Source organism: Hordeum vulgare, chromosome 4H (assembly GCF_904849725.1).
Source record: "Hordeum vulgare subsp. vulgare chromosome 4H, MorexV3_pseudomolecules_assembly, whole genome shotgun sequence".
Taxonomy (NCBI): Eukaryota; Viridiplantae; Streptophyta; class Magnoliopsida; order Poales; family Poaceae; genus Hordeum; species Hordeum vulgare.
Genome location: NC_058521.1, coordinates 246127093 through 246143505, shown reverse-complemented (window position 1 = coordinate 246143505; position 16413 = coordinate 246127093). Strand labels below are relative to the sequence as shown.

The following is a 16413-nucleotide window of genomic DNA, read 5'->3' as shown; positions in this document are numbered from 1 at the left end:
AAGCAATGTGACTAAGTGTAAGTCACGGGATCTTGTATTACGGAACGAGTAAAGAGACTTGCGGGTAACGATATTGAAATAGATATGCAGATACCGACGATCAAATCTCGGGAAAGTAACATACCGAAGGAAAAAGGGAATGACATACGACATTATATGAATCCTTGACACTGAGGTTCAACCGATAAGATCTTCAAAGAACATGTAGGATCCAATATGGGCATCTACGTCCCGCTATTGGATATTGACCGAGGATTACCTCGGGGCATGTCTACATAGTTCTCGAACCCGCAGGGTCTGCACACTTAAGGTTCGGCGATGTTTCAATATAGTTGAGTTATATATGTGTGGTTACCGAATGTTGTTCGGAGTCCCAGATGAGATCACGGACGTCACGAGGTTTTCCGGAATGGTCCGGAAACGAAGATTGATATATAGGATGGCTTCATTTGGTTACCGGAAGGTTTTCGGGCATTACCGGGAATGTACCGGGAGTGACGAATGGGTTCCGGAAGTTCACCAGGAGGGGAGCAACCCACCTGGGGGAAGCCCAATGGCCCTAGGGGTGGCACACTAGCCCTTAGTAGGCTGGTGGGACAGCCCAAGAGGGCCTATGTGCCAATAAAGAAAAACCAAAGAAAAAAAGAGAAAGGTGGGAAGGAAGAGAAGGATTCCACTTTCCAATCCTAGTTGGACTAGGATTGGTGTAGGACTCCTCCTCCTTCCTAGCCGGCGCACCCTTGAGGGCTTGGCCCTCAAGTCAAGCCTCCTCCCCCTCCCTCCTATATATAGTGGTGATTTAGGGCTGATTTTAGACAACCTTCTGCCACGTGCAACTCAGATCTAGACACCATAGTTCTTCCTCTAGATCGTATTTCTGCGGAGCTCGGGCAAAGCCCTGCAGGAGTAGATACTCACAACCACCGGAGTGCTGTCACGATGCAGGAGAACTCATCTACTTCTTCGTCTTGCTTGTTGGATCAAGAAGGCCGAGATCATCGTCGAGTTGTACGTGTGCTAAACGCGGAGGTGCCATCCGTTTGGCACTAGATCGGAACGGGTCGTGAGATGGATCACAAGACGGTTCATGCAACGGATCTCGAGATGGTTCATGGGACGGATCGCAGGACGGTTTATGGGACGGTTCGTGGGGCTGGTCGAGGGACGTGAAGACGTTCCACTACATCAACCGTGTTTCTTAACGCTTCCTGCTGTGCGATCTACAAGGGTACATAGATCCAAATCTCCTCTCATAGATGGACATCACCATGATAGGTCTTTGTGTGCGTAGGAATTTTTTTGTTTCCCATGCAATGTTCCCCATCAAGTAGATACGTATTTCCCTCAGTTTGTTGAGAAACAAGGTATCAATCCAGTAGGAGGAACAAGCAAGGCCCCAATGGTAGTACATGCACAAATATCAAACACTTGCACCCAACGCTATAAAGGGGTTGTCAATACCTTCAGAGTTATTTGCAAGGATGAGATCTAATAGAGATATATATAAAATATTGATATATATGAAAGTAAAACTAAAGTAAATAAATTGTAGCAAAGTATTTTTGGTATTTTTGGTTTACAGATCTGAAAATATGATATGGAAAATAGACCCGGGGGCCATAGGTTTCACTAGAGGCTTCTCTCATAAAGGAAAATAAGCGGTGGGTGAACAAATTACTATCGAGCAATTGATGGAAAAGCGAATAATCATGGAGATATCTAAGGCAATGATTATGCATATAGGCATCGCGTCCGTATCAAGTAGATCAAAACAATTCTGCACCAACTACTATTACTCCACACATCGATTGACTCCTGCCTGCATCTAGAGTATTAAGTTTATGAAGAACAGAGTAACACATTAAGTAAGATGACATGATGTAAAGGGATAAACTCAACCAATATGATGAAAACCCCATCTTTTTATCCTTGATGGCAACAATACAATATGTGCCTCGCTACCCCTACTGTCACTGGGTGAGGACACCGCAAGATTGAACCCAAAACTAAGCACTTCTCCCATTGCAAGAATTACCAATCTAGTTGGCCAAACCAAACCAATAACTCGAAGAGACTTGAAAAGATATGCAATCATGCATATAAGAATTCAGAAGAGACTCAAATAATATTTGTAGATAATCTGAACATAAACTAACAATTCATCGGATCTCGGCAAACACACCGCAAAAGAGTATTACATTGGATAGATCTCCATGAAGATCGTGAAGAACATGGTATTGAAGATCAAAGAGAGAGAAGAAGCCATCTAGCTACTAGATATGGACCCATAGGTCTGTGGTGAACTACTCACGCTTCATCGGAGGGGCAATGGAGTTGATGTAGATGCCCTCTGTGATCAATCCCATCTCCGACAGATTACCGGAAAAGGCTCCCAGATTGGATCTCTCGGAAATAGAGGCTCCCGGCGGCGTCGAAGTATTTTTGTGGCTCTCTTTGGTGATACGGGAATATTTGGAAATTTATAGGACAAGAATTAGGATTATGAGACCTGCAGGGGGCCCACAAGCCAGGGGTGCGGCCACCCCCCTAGGGCGTGCCCTGCAGGCTTGTGGCCTCCCGACAACTTCCTTGCCCCCTACTCCAAGTGTGTTGCGTGTCTTCTGGTCCAGAAAAAATCTTTCCGGAGATTTTATTCCATTTGGACTCCATTTAATATTCCTTATCTACAATATTCCAAAACGTGGAAAAACAAAAACTGGCACTAGGCTCTAGATTAATAGGTTAGTCCCAAAAATAATATAAAACAACATATAAATGCATATAAAACATTCAAAACATATAATATAATAGCATGGACCAATCAAAAATATAGATACGTTGGAGACGTATTAGTAGACACATAAGTTTGGTTGTGTCTATTTTCTGCAAGAAGGAATACCAACAACTAACACCACGTGGTGTAGCATGTTGATGGAATACCCTATAATCATCTTATCATGTCCTGATTTGTGCGTCAGGGTGTACCTTATATTGGTGTTGGTTTTGGTATTCCTGCTTGCAGAAAATAGACAGAGCCAAACTTATGTGTCTTTCGATACGGATGGGGCACTGGATTTTACATGTTAGCCATATTGTTATGATTCATCTTTGTAGGATCGAAAGCATGTCTAGAGGGGGTGATTAGACTACTTGACAAGATAATTTTTTTGCCTTTTCCCAATTTTACTTGAGAGGGAGCTACGGCAGTTATAACAAGTAAAGTACACCCTACACATGCAGTTCTAATAGTATAGCAGCGGAAAGTAAACATGCAAGTGTAAATAGAGGAGTAAGGTAGGGAGTTCAAACGCATGTGGTTGACACGACGATTTTTGGCATGGTTCCGATAGGTGGCGCTATCATACGTCCATGTTAGTGGAGACTTCAACCCACGGAGGGTAACGGCTGCGAGTGTCCGCGGAGGGCTCCACCCACGGAGGGTCCACAAAGAAGCGGCCTTGTCTATCCCACCACGGCTTCCGTCCACAGAGGACTAGCCTTACTCACGGTATATCTTCACGAAGTAGGTGATCTCCTTGCCCTTACAAACATCTTGGTTCAACTCCACGACACGAAATAGGAGGCTCCCAAGCGACATCTAACCAATCTAGGAGGCACCACCCTCCAAAAGGTAATAGATGGGGTAGATCAATGAACTCATTGCTCTTGTGCTTCTAAAGATAGTCTCCTCAACACAAATCACTCTCTCACAGAATATGCATGGGTAGGAGAGGTTGATTTGGTGGAACGTAGTTTGGGGAGGCTAGAGATCAAGTTTCAAATGATTGGATTGGAATGTCTTGGTCTCAACACATGAGTAGGTGGTTCTCTCTCAGAAAATGGATATGGAAATGAAGTGTGTGTTCTGAGTGCTTCTCCCACGAATGAGAGGTGGGTGAAGGGGTATATATAGGTAGCAGCCAAAATCCAACTGTTACACACAAAAGAGCAAACTCGATGACACCGAAGTTGGAAACTCGGTGGTACCGACTAGCACTAAAGGTGTGAACTTTCGAATCTCGGTGGGACCAATATATACAACTCGGTGGCGCCGAAAAGGTGACTAACGGTCATATGTCCAAACTCGGTGGCACCGATACTCAAACTCGGAAATTCCGATTTTGTGTATCTTGGCAACAGAATGTTGGTCACCCAAACTCGGTAGCACCGATGCAGTTTCGGTTGCACAGATTTGGTGGGAATGGCTAGGGTTATATCTGAGGTTCAAACTCGGTGGTTCCGATGTGGAAATGTTGTTGACACCGAATTTGTGAATGTGGAACTTGACAGAGTGGACATGTGGGGAAAATGACTGAGTGTTTTGGTGGCTAACTTTGAGGATTTGAGCAATAAGTTCATTTTACTACCTCGCCCCTTTTAATAGTATTGGCTTTCCTATGGGCTCGAAAAGTGATTTCTCACAAATATAAAATGAAGAGTCTTCTAGATTGAAGCTTGAGACAATATTATTCCTTTCTTGCATCAAGGGGCATCTCCACAAAAACATTAAGCCACAACATCTTTTGAACTTTTCTGAAATATACTTGGAAAACACATTAGTCCAATGATGCATATGTTGTGATCCATCATCAAAACTACCCTAGGGAGCAATTGTGCTTTCAATCTTGGACTCAAACTACACATCCAAATCACCCTCTTGGGTCTCAGGGGCACCAATGATAGTGGCCCACTCCTCTATAATAGAATCGTACCTGTGACCTTTAGTCATCCATACTATCCTTCTAACTAGATAGAAATGAGCAGTTGAGTAGAATTGGATAATCATTCCATCATTCCGAGCTGTCATCTCTCTGTCAACAAAATCTTCAATGTCAATTAGCATGAAGTTTTATCTCACATGAGGGAAGAAGGCCTCATGTTTCTTGATGTAGTCCCACACAACCTATCTCATGTCACTGACTGTAGGACTCTTGTCCAACAGTACTATACTCTTAGATATGCATGTGTAGGGTGTACTTGACTAGTCATAAATTGCTAAAATTGGCCCACAACTAAAATTAGGAAAAGGCTAATTTTTTATTTGTTCAAGTGGTCTAATCACCCCCCCCCTATAGACATATTTCGGATCCTACACTCCTCAACAATTAATCACTCTCTCACAGATTTGGCATGGGTTGAAGAGATTGATTGGGTGGAAAGCAACTTGGGGTGGCTAGAGATCAAGTTTATAGTGAGTGGATTGGAATATCTTGATCTCAACACATGAGTCTGTGGCTCTCTCTCAGAAAAATGAATATTTCAAGTGTAGCCATGTTCTTAGTGCTTCCTCTTGGAATGAGAGGTGGTGGAGGGGTATATATAGGCATCTCCAAAAATCCAACCGTTACAACATTATTGCCCAACTTGGTGACACCGACATGAATTTCGATGGTACCGAGTTGCACTAAATGTGGTAACTTTTGAATTCTTCGTGAGACCGATATAGGAATCTCAATGGAACCAATATGGTGACCTAGGGCATTTTCCAGATCTCGGTGAGACCGATTTCAAAACTTAGAAATTCTGATTCTTGAAATTGACAGACCAAAAAGTTGGTCATTGATTTTTGGAGGCACCAAAGTGAAAGTTGGTGGTGCCGAGATTCTAGGGTTTGGCATAAGATTTGTCTCTGAAAAAATCGATAGGGTCGAGTGGAAATTGTTGGTGGCACCGGTTTTGATGTTTACTCTTTGGACAGAGAATTTTGTGGGAGAATAATTGTGAATTTTTGGTGGATATCACTAAGCACTTGAGCAACCAATTCATCATATATATACCTCACCCCCTTTTAATAGTATTGGCTTTCCTATGGATTCAAATGTGATTTCTCACAAATATAAAATGTAGAGTCTTGTAGCTTGAAGCTTGGCCAATCCTATTCATTTCCTTCCGTTGGGGCTTCTCCTCACAATCCTTAGCCAATGCATCTCTATGGACTATTCGTGAAATATACTAGGTAAAAGTGTTAGTTCAAGAGACAATGTATGTTGTCATGAATTACCAAAACTACCAAGGGAGCATATGTGTTTTCACCATGCCATCATTGAACTTTTCTAAAATATAATCAAGGAGTTAAATGAGCTATATATTGTGATAAATTACCAAAACCACCAAGGGAGACGTTGCACTTTTGGTCACCCATCTCAAATATTTTGACTACCCTTTTCTTATGGGCCTGCTGCTTCATGCACTACCTCGTGCAATGGAGCTATTGTTGCAGTAGGTTGCTACTTGTGATGGCTTTGGGATTTCCTAGAAGAGGAAGGGTGATGTTGTAAAGTGGTGAAAAGTATTTCCCTCAGTTAAGAACCAAGGTTTATCGAACTAGTAGGAGAATAAAGCAAGCAACCTTCACCAACACCGACACATAAAAGAGCAAGTACTTGCACCCAACGGGGGCAAGAGGGTTGTCAATCCCCTTGTACTCGTTAGAGGCAATTATAAAATATGATATTAGTAGATTGGTAAATTACAAGGCAAAACAAAAGTAAACAAATTGCAGCAATATGTTTTTGGTTTTTGTAATATGATTAAAGTGGACCGTGGAGCCATAGTCTTCACTAGAGGCTTCTCTCTTAATAGCATGGCATACGGTGGGTAAACAAATTACTGTTGGACAAGTGATAGAAAAGCGCATAGTTATGACGTTATTCATGGAATGACCAAATACATAGGCATTATGTCTGTGACAAGTAGACCGACTCCTGTCTGCATTTACTACTATTATTCCACCAATCGACCAACTCCTGCATGCATCTATGATAATTAAGTTCATATGAATTGACTAACGCTTTACACAAGATGACATAATGTAGACAAAGTAAAACCAATCAATGATTAAACACCATCATTTTATCCTTAGTAGAAACAATACAATAGTGCTTCGCTACCCTTTCTATCACTCGGTGAGGATATCCCAAGATGGAACCCATTACTATGCACCACTTCCACTCAAGATCCATAGGTCAACTTGGCCAAAGGCAACCCATAGATCGAAAGCATTACATAGTTATGCAAATCACACATAATAGAGTTTAGAAAAGACACAATTACTTTAATGAATAATCTGATCATAAGCCCATAATCCAATGGATCCCAATAAACACACCGCAAAAAGGATTATATCGAATAGATCTCCGAAGAGAACATGGTATTAATTATCAAAGAGAGAGAAGAAGACATCTAGCTAATCACTATGGACCCATAGGATTGTGGTAGACTACTCACACGTCATCATGGAAGCAACAAGGTTGATGAAGATGGCCTTCGTGATTGATTCTCCCTTCGATAGAGTACCGAAAAAGGCTTCCATATGGGGTCGTGAATATATATATATATATATATATATATAGAAACTCTATTCATCACCCAGGGTGCAGAATAGTTTATTCTTCACCCGAGATAATCTTACGATCAATTTATAAATAAATTAAATTTTAAATACAAATATTTACATTTATATTGAATCACTACGTAAAATTTGACAAAAGAAAAACAAAAATATAGGTCATAATACCAGAAAAAATTGATTTTTTTGTATTTTGTGCACTATTTTTATATGTTCGTAATTTTACGTGATATAAAATATTTTATATTGTTTATATTTTTTTACAGTCTCGTTTTACGTATAAAATAAGACAGAATTTACGGAACGTAAAATTACGGTGCATTGATATTAAAACAGAGATGGGTGAAGAATAACTATTTCTCACCCAGGGTGACGAATAGCGCGACCCTATATATACATATATATATATATACACATATATATATATACATGTATACATATATATATACATATATATATATATATATATATACATAAACACAATTATGATATGATCCTCGGATGAGAATAACTATTTTGATCCCACGCTCACTCGTCCCACTAGTAGTAGTTGAACTTCCCGGGGTGCTCGGTTGAACTTCCATGAAAAGTTTCCAAATGGGGCTTGCAATATACCGTATGAAAGCTATGGACACCCTGGTCACGGCCTAAGCTGAATTTCTATCAAAATGTTCAAGGTTTAAGAGCAGTTTTGAAAATCGTGTTTGTTCATACAAAACAACGTGAATCGTATTTTAGATCTTGTTTCTAAACCGTTTGTTGGAATGAGGCAAATGAGACGGCGTTGAATAGCTGCTGCAAATCTCCTCATTTCATACGTTTAAAGTTTTTCCAAATTCTCTACGGTTAAATAGGAATTTCAAAAATGGCGGCCTTTATGAAACCGAACAGTCGGGTTAGTATTTCGGGGTTAATTTGAAAACGGCTAGTCCGATTGATGCAAATGATATGGCGTTCAAAACCTTATGAAAATGCATAGTTTTCATATAGAACTTTTCTTCCAACTATTAACGGTTTAAAAGTAATTTAGAAAACAACAGAAGTTGTACAGAGTCCGTATTTTTGCTTTAGTTATTCAAAGGTTTCCCAAAATGGAGCAAATGATATGGCGTTGAAAAGCTTGAGAGAATGTGAAACTTTTAGATGTAGATTACTTTTTCCAATTCATTACATTTTTATGTCAATTTTCAAAATTTCTTAAAAAGTTTTTTGGCCGTATTTTTTACAAACTTTATCGAATGTGGCAAATAATATACAGTTCAAAAGCTAAGGAAAATGCAAAACTTTTTCATGTATATAGTTTTCTGTGATTCCTAACTATTTTTAAGCATTCTGAAAAACAGCGAGATCATGCGTTCTGCCTTTTTCGCCAAACACATCCTTCGAAAATGCATCGCGTGAAGAACTTGACCTTCTCGACATGTCCACTTGAACTTCACTCTGTTTTACACGTGTTCTTTTTTGCTCGTAACACTCCATCCACTCACCCTGTTAATATTATCCAAATGGGACTTGCGATATACCGTTTGAAAGCTATGGACACCCTCATAACGGTCTAGGTTGAATTTTTGTCAAAATGTTCATAGTTTAAGAGCAGTTTTGAAAATAGTTTTTTGTTCATACAAAAACGTGAACCGTATTTTCTATCCTATTTTTAAACCGTTTGTCAAAATGAGGCAAATGAGATGACGTTGAATGGCTACTGCAAATCCCCTCATTTCATATGTTGAAAGTTTTTTCCAAATTCCGTATGGTTAAAGAGGAATTTCAAAATTGGCCGAATTTCAGAAACCAAACAGTCGGGTTCATATTTCGGGGTTAATTTTAAAATGGCTAGTCCGATCGATGCAAATGATATGGCTTTCAAAGCTTAAGGAAATGCCGAGTGTTTCATATAAAATTTTGTTCCAACTATGAACGGTTTAAAAGTAACTTAGAAAACAGCATAAGTTATACCGTGTTCGTATTTTCCTGTTAATTTCTCGACAGTTTCCCGGAATGGAGAAAATGATATGGCGTTGGAAAGCTTGAACAAATGCGAAGCTTTTATGTGTAGATTGTTTTTTCCAATTCATTGCTATTTTAAGTCAGTTTTAAAAATGGCTAAAAATGTTTTTCAGCCGAAGTTTTTGCAAACTTTGAGAGAATGGGGAAAATAATATACCGTTGAAAAGATACGGAAAATGCGAAACTTTTTCATGTAGATTGTTTTCTCTGATTCCCACCGTTTTCAAGCAATATCGAAAAAGAGAGATCATGTGTTCTACCTTTATCACGAAACACATCCCTCGAAAATGCATCACGTGAAGAACATGACCTTCTCGCCATGTCCACTTGAACATCACTCTGGTTTCCACGTGTTGTTTTTTGCTCGTAATTCTCCATCCACTCACCGGAATTGAGCAAATGATACAAGGATTCAAAGCTGTTGTAAACACGCAACTTTTTTGTGTTGATGTTTTTTTCATACTCGCGATGGTTTAAAATATTTTCATGTCAAATTCATGCAATGTACTAGTTGAAATTTCCGATGTTTTCATGTGTCACGTATTTTTGTTTGTAATTTCTCACCCATTAGTCGGTGTTATACAAATGATATTTCTTTTTGAACAAACCTCTCTTACAATAAGTTTTTACCTTTCTCCGACCGCGCACTTGAACTTATAGAAAAAAATAATTGGGCCTTGCGTTTTTATTCATTTTTCTCATATTAAACACACCATGTAGTACGTGAACTTTCTCCATTTTTATAGTTTTTTTTTTCCTTTTGAACTGGAATTGCTCGGAAATAATACCTGAACTTCACTCTGGATTGAGAGAACTATTTTAGAAGGCAAAAAAACAATTATTTTTTGTGTTTTTGAACATGGAAATACAAAGTGAACCTCTCTTGCAAGAATTTTTTGACTTACCAGACACAACACATGAACTTTTTTCAACAAACCTTTTAAATTTTTATTTTTATATTCTTTTATTCTCACCTAAAGCACATTCCTTGTATTATTTGAACTTTGCGTTGTTTTCACTATGAACTTCTGTCAAGTTTCTGTATATAAATCGAATTACACGTAATTGAAGGTCGGACGTTATTTTTTGCCATTTTAAAACATGCAATTGAAGGTTGGACGTCCCGCAATATAAATTATGAACCGTGCATGGAGGTGGACGTGAACTTCTTGCCACAAACCTTTTAGAGTTTTCAGTTTTGTATTCTTTTATTCTCATGTGAAGCGCATCCCTGTAGTAGTGGAACTGTTCATTGTTTTCATATTGAACTTCAGTCACATATTTTCGTTCGTAATTCCTCACCCTCGGAGTTGCCCATATGATGTACCACTAGAAACATGTTGAAAATACATATTTTTTTATATCTGGTTAAACTTTTCTTTTCGAACAAGATAAACCAATTTGTTTTAACCATTGTTTTAAATAAGAATAGTTATATACCATTCGAAAGTTATTGAATAGGAGGAAAATTTTCATGTACAGCATTTCTATTCCAATTTTGTAATTGATTGAGAGAAATATTTTTGCAACACATTTTTGTGTGTGTTTTGCACAAGTAAATACAATGTGAACCTCCTTTATAAGAATTTTTGAACTTCTTGGGCCGACCACGTGAGCTTCAAGCAAAACTCTTTTTAGACTTTGCCTTTTCATTTTTATTTCTTATGTAAAACACACTCTATGTAATAGTTGAACCGTTGGTTGTTTTCAATTTGAACTTCTAAAATACTATTTAAAATAATCTTTAGAATCCATCAAAAAGGCACAACTTTATATGTTGAGAAGTTTTTCTAGTTCTTGGCGGTTTAGAAGTATTTTCAGTTGGCCCTTTATTTTAGTTGAACCGTTGTGTAATTTAAAATTGAACTTCTACTTTCTTTTTATAAACATGGAAATCTGGTTTACGTTATAAATTTCATTGAACTTCTCTATTTTTTGAAATTGACCTTCTTCTTCTTTTTTAGAACAGCAAAAAAATGGTTTGTTAGAAACCATCGAGCTCGTGTGTTTTTAAAGTCCGTACTTCTTGATTTCGAAATTATTTTTAAACAGGAAAATTCTCATTTTTTATAAACATCTTGCTTTTTTCTCTTCAAGATGCTTGTTTTTTTGCTCTTAATTTGAACTTTCGTGCTCTATTTTTTTTAACAATTTCATGAAGGAAAAGGAACGCATCAACATAATGTGTATGAGAGAGCAGCTAGTTGGGGAGACCAACCAACCAACACACTAGTGGGGCGGTGGTTGCGTGTCCTCTCACATTAAGAGAACTCGAGCTCGCGACATGTGCAAGAGCATAAAGTTCTCACACAAAGTTCAAAAAACATAGTGATATTTCTTCCACGCGAAATGATGGACATTTTGATGGGCGAACCTATGCAGATTTTTCTTTGTTTTGCACTTCGAACCATGCCATCGTAACAAAATTGAACTTCTCTTTTATTTTCTTTCAATAACAACACATCACGTAAAGGAAATAGCGATTTTAACTTCAAAAACAATTGATCTTCTTCCGTATTGATGCCAAGTTACTCATTTCTTGACCACCACAAAGGAGGATGCATGTATCACTAAAAAACTGTGAGCAGGTTAACCTAAGAATACACATGTTTTGTAGCGTTAGGGCATCCCTACTAAATGGTCCATCAGCACATTAGGCCACTGACCTACTTTCTATTACCGCATATAAATAATTCATGAACCATACCCTACTATTTTAAACACACAAATTTGGTCTATCAGCACATTGGCCTGCTGAAAATATACACATTGGCCTGTAGAAATGATGTTCGGCAAAATCTAACTGCAGGAGCTGCCGAGGCCGAACCGAGAGAAGAAAATATATTTTCAGCAGACACACAGGTCTTGGACAGTAAAAACAAAATAGATCAGAGGATGAAACAACACCAGATTTACTTTAGAGACTGTAGAACATACAAAAAATGAATACTTGGAAATACAAATCAAAGAATCTGTAGGGGGTGTTCAGCTTGAACTGCTCATCCAGCTAAACTGTTGCTTGCTTTTCCTCAAACAATTCCACATGGATGCATATACTAGCCATAGCTATGTAAATGCACTTCATCCTTTTTTACTGAAAAAGAATATAAATGGGCTGACGGGATTTAGTCCTTCTCAAAGAAAATGTCTTATTGAAGAAAAGAGAACATCACGTTCGGAGTTAGCAAATGTCTTTCCTGAAGAAAGTGCAAATGTCTTACACTAGATGTACCTAGCAACACTCAGACTTCTGTTTTCCTTTTCACCATGCATTCTAACCGTCGACGCCATGATTTCGTTGCCAGTTTTTAATCGAACTGCAATTATAATTCGACCCGACCTGCCAAGTACCATCTACAACCACAGGATGTTGAACAACAGCAGCATCAGTGACATCAAATGGAGGAGGGAGCGAGAGGGAGGAAGCCGTCATCGCCGCGTCATGCTCGAGGACGAAGGAGCTCGCCGAAACAACACCGCCTCCCATGCGTGAGCATCCGTTGGATCTGCTTGAAGAACAATGTTGTTGCTGCCAATGGACGTAGGAGCTTCGCTGCCACGGTCGGGTCGTACCCAGGCAACGTGGGCGTCCCGAAGCAATGGTACAACCTCATCGCCGACCTGTCGGTGAAGCCGCCGCCGATGCTGCACCCAAGGACGCATGAGCCGCTGAACACCCGCGATCTTGCCCCTCTGTTCCCCGACGTGCTCATCAGGCAGGAGCTGATGGAGGAGCGCTTCATCGGCATTCCCGATGAGCTCCGCGACGTCTACGAGCTCTGGCGCCCGACGCCACTAATAATCAGGTAAAGAAAAGAACCTGTGCTTTTCTGGACGTTGTTGCCGTTGCTGTCGCGATGCAGGGGAGCATGGAGTGGGGTGTTTGCGGTGGTGACATGACAGGGTGTCACGTCCTCGCTGCGGGCTGATCGCCGGGGGGATGGAACGGTGCTAGGTGGTGACTACGCCGGCGGTGAGGATCGAGCCGGGGAGAATGGAGCAGAGAGAAAACGGGAGGTAGAGACAGCACGCGAGGAGATAGGACAGAGGAGAGAGGATGTAGGGGAATATTCTCATTTCAAAATCGATGTCCTCATCAGTACAATGCTCTGCTTTACATATAGCAGGCCCAATGCACACCCCTTACATCCACGCTAGGCCCAGCCGAGACATCACGTACAGGCCAGATTCAAATAAGCCATCACGCGCCAGCCGCCGCAGCCTGATCGCCGTCTCCCTCCTGCTAACTGCCTAACTGACAGTAGTAGTACTGACAGTACCTCCCCCTGAAGAACCAGCTTGTCCCCAAGCTGGTGCAGATGGAAAACGCGCCACCAACACGCCATGATCCTCCCAGGTGGCCGACTCTGCTAGTAGAGTAGCCCATTTCACCAGCACCTGCAAGTGAGATGCGTTGCCTTTCTTCACGAGACGTGTGTCTAGTATTTCTTCAGGCACAAGTCCGGGTGCTGATAAATCCACTGGAGCTGGTAGGGACGAAAAAACTGGAGTGTGGTCAGGTATATGCTCCTTCAACTGAGACACATGAAACACAGGATGTACTTGACTCCCTCTTGGCAACTCCAAACAATAAGCAGCCATCCCAATCTTCTCCAATATTTTGAAAGGTCCAAAATATTTCAAAGCTAGCTTCCTGCAAGGACGATTGATTACTGAGGACTGGGCATATGGTTGAAGCTTCAAGTATACCATTTCCCCCACAGTAAACACTTTGTCCACTCGTTTCTTGTCAGCAAATAGTTTATACTTGCACTGTGCTCTAGCCAGATGTTCCTTACTCACATCAGTATGTTCAGCATGTGATGCTAACCAAGTGTTGACATCAGGGTTTAGAGAAGTAGGATGACCCAGCAGTTGTCCCATATTTGGATCATGCCCATACAGAGCCTTGTAAGGAGTGCAGCCTAGAGCAGAGTGATAAGTGGAGTTGTACCAAAACTCAGCTAGAGGTATCCATGCTCCCCACTTATGAGGAAAATCATACAGTGCACATCTCAGGTACATTTCTAGACACTGATTCACTCTCTCTGTTTGCCCATCAGACTGAGGATCATATGTTGTGCTCATGTGCAATTCAGTGCCCCAAGTTCTGAACAACTCCTTCCAATAGGCACTGGTGAATATCATGTCCCTGTCTGATACTATCGCCAGACGCAACCCATGTAGCTTGACTATGTTGTGTAAGAAAGCCTTGGCTACAGAAGCAGATGTGAAAGGATGCCTTAAAGGAATAAAATGACTTACTTTAGTCAGTCTATCCACCACTACAAGAATAGCAGAATATCCTTCTAACTTAGGTAATCCTTCCACAAAATCCATGCTAATTTCCTGCCATGGGCTGTCAGGAACAGGCAAGGGTTGCAACAGACCAGGTTTCTTGCACGGTTCATGTTTGGCCTGTTGACAAACTGCACATTGTTTCACAAAGTTCTCCACATCCTTTTTCATCCCTTGCCAACTGAACAGCTGCTTGACCCTGTGATAAGTGGGTAAAACCCTTGAATGTCCCCCTGCAGGAGTGGAGTGAAAAGCTTGGATCAACTTAGTTTGTAGACCAGAGTTAGCTCCCACCCAGATCTTCTGATCCTGTTTAATAAGGCCATCCATCAACTGAAATCCAGGGCAAGCATGTGCATGGACTGACATCTTCTGCAACATGAGTTGAGCCCGAGGATCTACAGAATATGAATTCAAAATTTCCTACACCCAGACAGGTTTGCTAGATGATATTTGCTAGATGGAGAAGTGTGCTACCCTGGACAAAGCATCAGCTGCCACATTTTCTACTCCCTTCTTGTAATGGATAGAGAACTGTAATCCCACTAGTTTTGTCATAGCTTTTCTTTGTAAATCAAAAGTCAGATTCTGATCTTCCAAGTGGCACAAGCTTTGATGATCAGTCTTGACCACAAAATGAGCTCTGGACAAATAAGATCTCCACGTGTCAATGGCCATCATTATTGCTAGGAATCCTTTTTCATAAATGGACAATTTCTGGCTGTTAACCCCCAAAGCTTTTCTGTAGAAGGCAATAGGGTGTCCCTCCTGAGACAGGACAGCCCCAACCCCTGTGTTGCAAGCATCAGTTTCTACAGTAAAGGGCTTCTCAAAGTTTGGTAAAGCCAACACAGGAGTGCTCACCATTGCTTGTTTAAGTGACTGAAAAGCTATCTGAGCCTCAGGTGACCGGACAAAAGCCTGTTTTTTAAGCAATGCAGTTAATGATTTAGCCAGTACACCATAGTTTTTCACAAACTTTCTGTAATAACCAGTGAGCCCCAAAAATCCTCTCAACTCACTAACATTCTGAGGGGTTGGCCATTGCACCATAGCCTCAGTTTTAGCAGGATCAGTGGCTACACCTTTATCAGAAATGATGTGACCCAAGTACTCTAAACATTGCTGAGCAAAAGCACACTTACTTTCTTTCACAAACAGTTGATTCTCTTTCAGTACATCAAAAACTGCCTGGAGATGCTCCACGTGTTCCTTTAAAGAACCACTGAACACCAGTATATCATCCATGAAAATCAAAACATACTTTCTGTTGGATCCTGCAAAAGCAAAATTCATGACACATTGAAAAGTGCCTGGAGCAGTGGCCAAACCAAAAGGCATCACCCTGAATTGGAACTGGCCATGATGAGTCTTAAAAGCAGTCTTGTATTCATCCTCTTCTTTCATCCTGATCTGGTGATACCCTGCTCTTAAGTCCAACTTAGAGAACCATTTAGCACCTCCTAATTCATCAAGGATCTCATCAATTACTGGCATAGGAAATTTACTTTTAACTGTTACTACATTGAGCCTTCTATAGTCCACACAAAACCTCCAAGTGCCATCTTTCTTTTTAACTAACAGCACAGGAGCTGCAAAAGGGCTCATGCTAGGTGTAATCAGACCAGCCTCCAACATCTCTTTAACCTGTTTCTCAATCTCATCCTTCTGCAGAGGAGAATATCTATATGGTCTACAATTTACTAGTACAGCTCCAGGAGTGAGGTTGATCTGATGATCAAAAGCCCTGTGGGGAGGCA

At 40.5% G+C, this 16413-nt stretch overlaps 1 protein-coding gene across 1 annotated transcript; it reads right to left on the bottom strand.

Moving 5' to 3' along the window:
* Nucleotides 1–12132: 12132 nt before the first annotated feature.
* LOC123446353 lies at nucleotides 12133–13438 on the bottom strand. Its single transcript, XM_045122998.1, has one exon. The coding sequence runs from the start codon at nucleotides 13102–13104 to the stop codon at nucleotides 12796–12798; it is 309 nt and encodes a 102-aa protein (XP_044978933.1). The 5' UTR covers nucleotides 13105–13438; the 3' UTR covers nucleotides 12133–12795.
* Nucleotides 13439–16413: the final 2975 nt, after the last annotated feature.

Bases quoted from the DNA above. Each gene is read 5' to 3' on its own strand.
- LOC123446353 (XM_045122998.1), bottom strand. From the start codon at position 13,104: ATGCCGATGAAGCGCTCCTCCATCAGCTCCTGCCTGATGAGCACGTCG.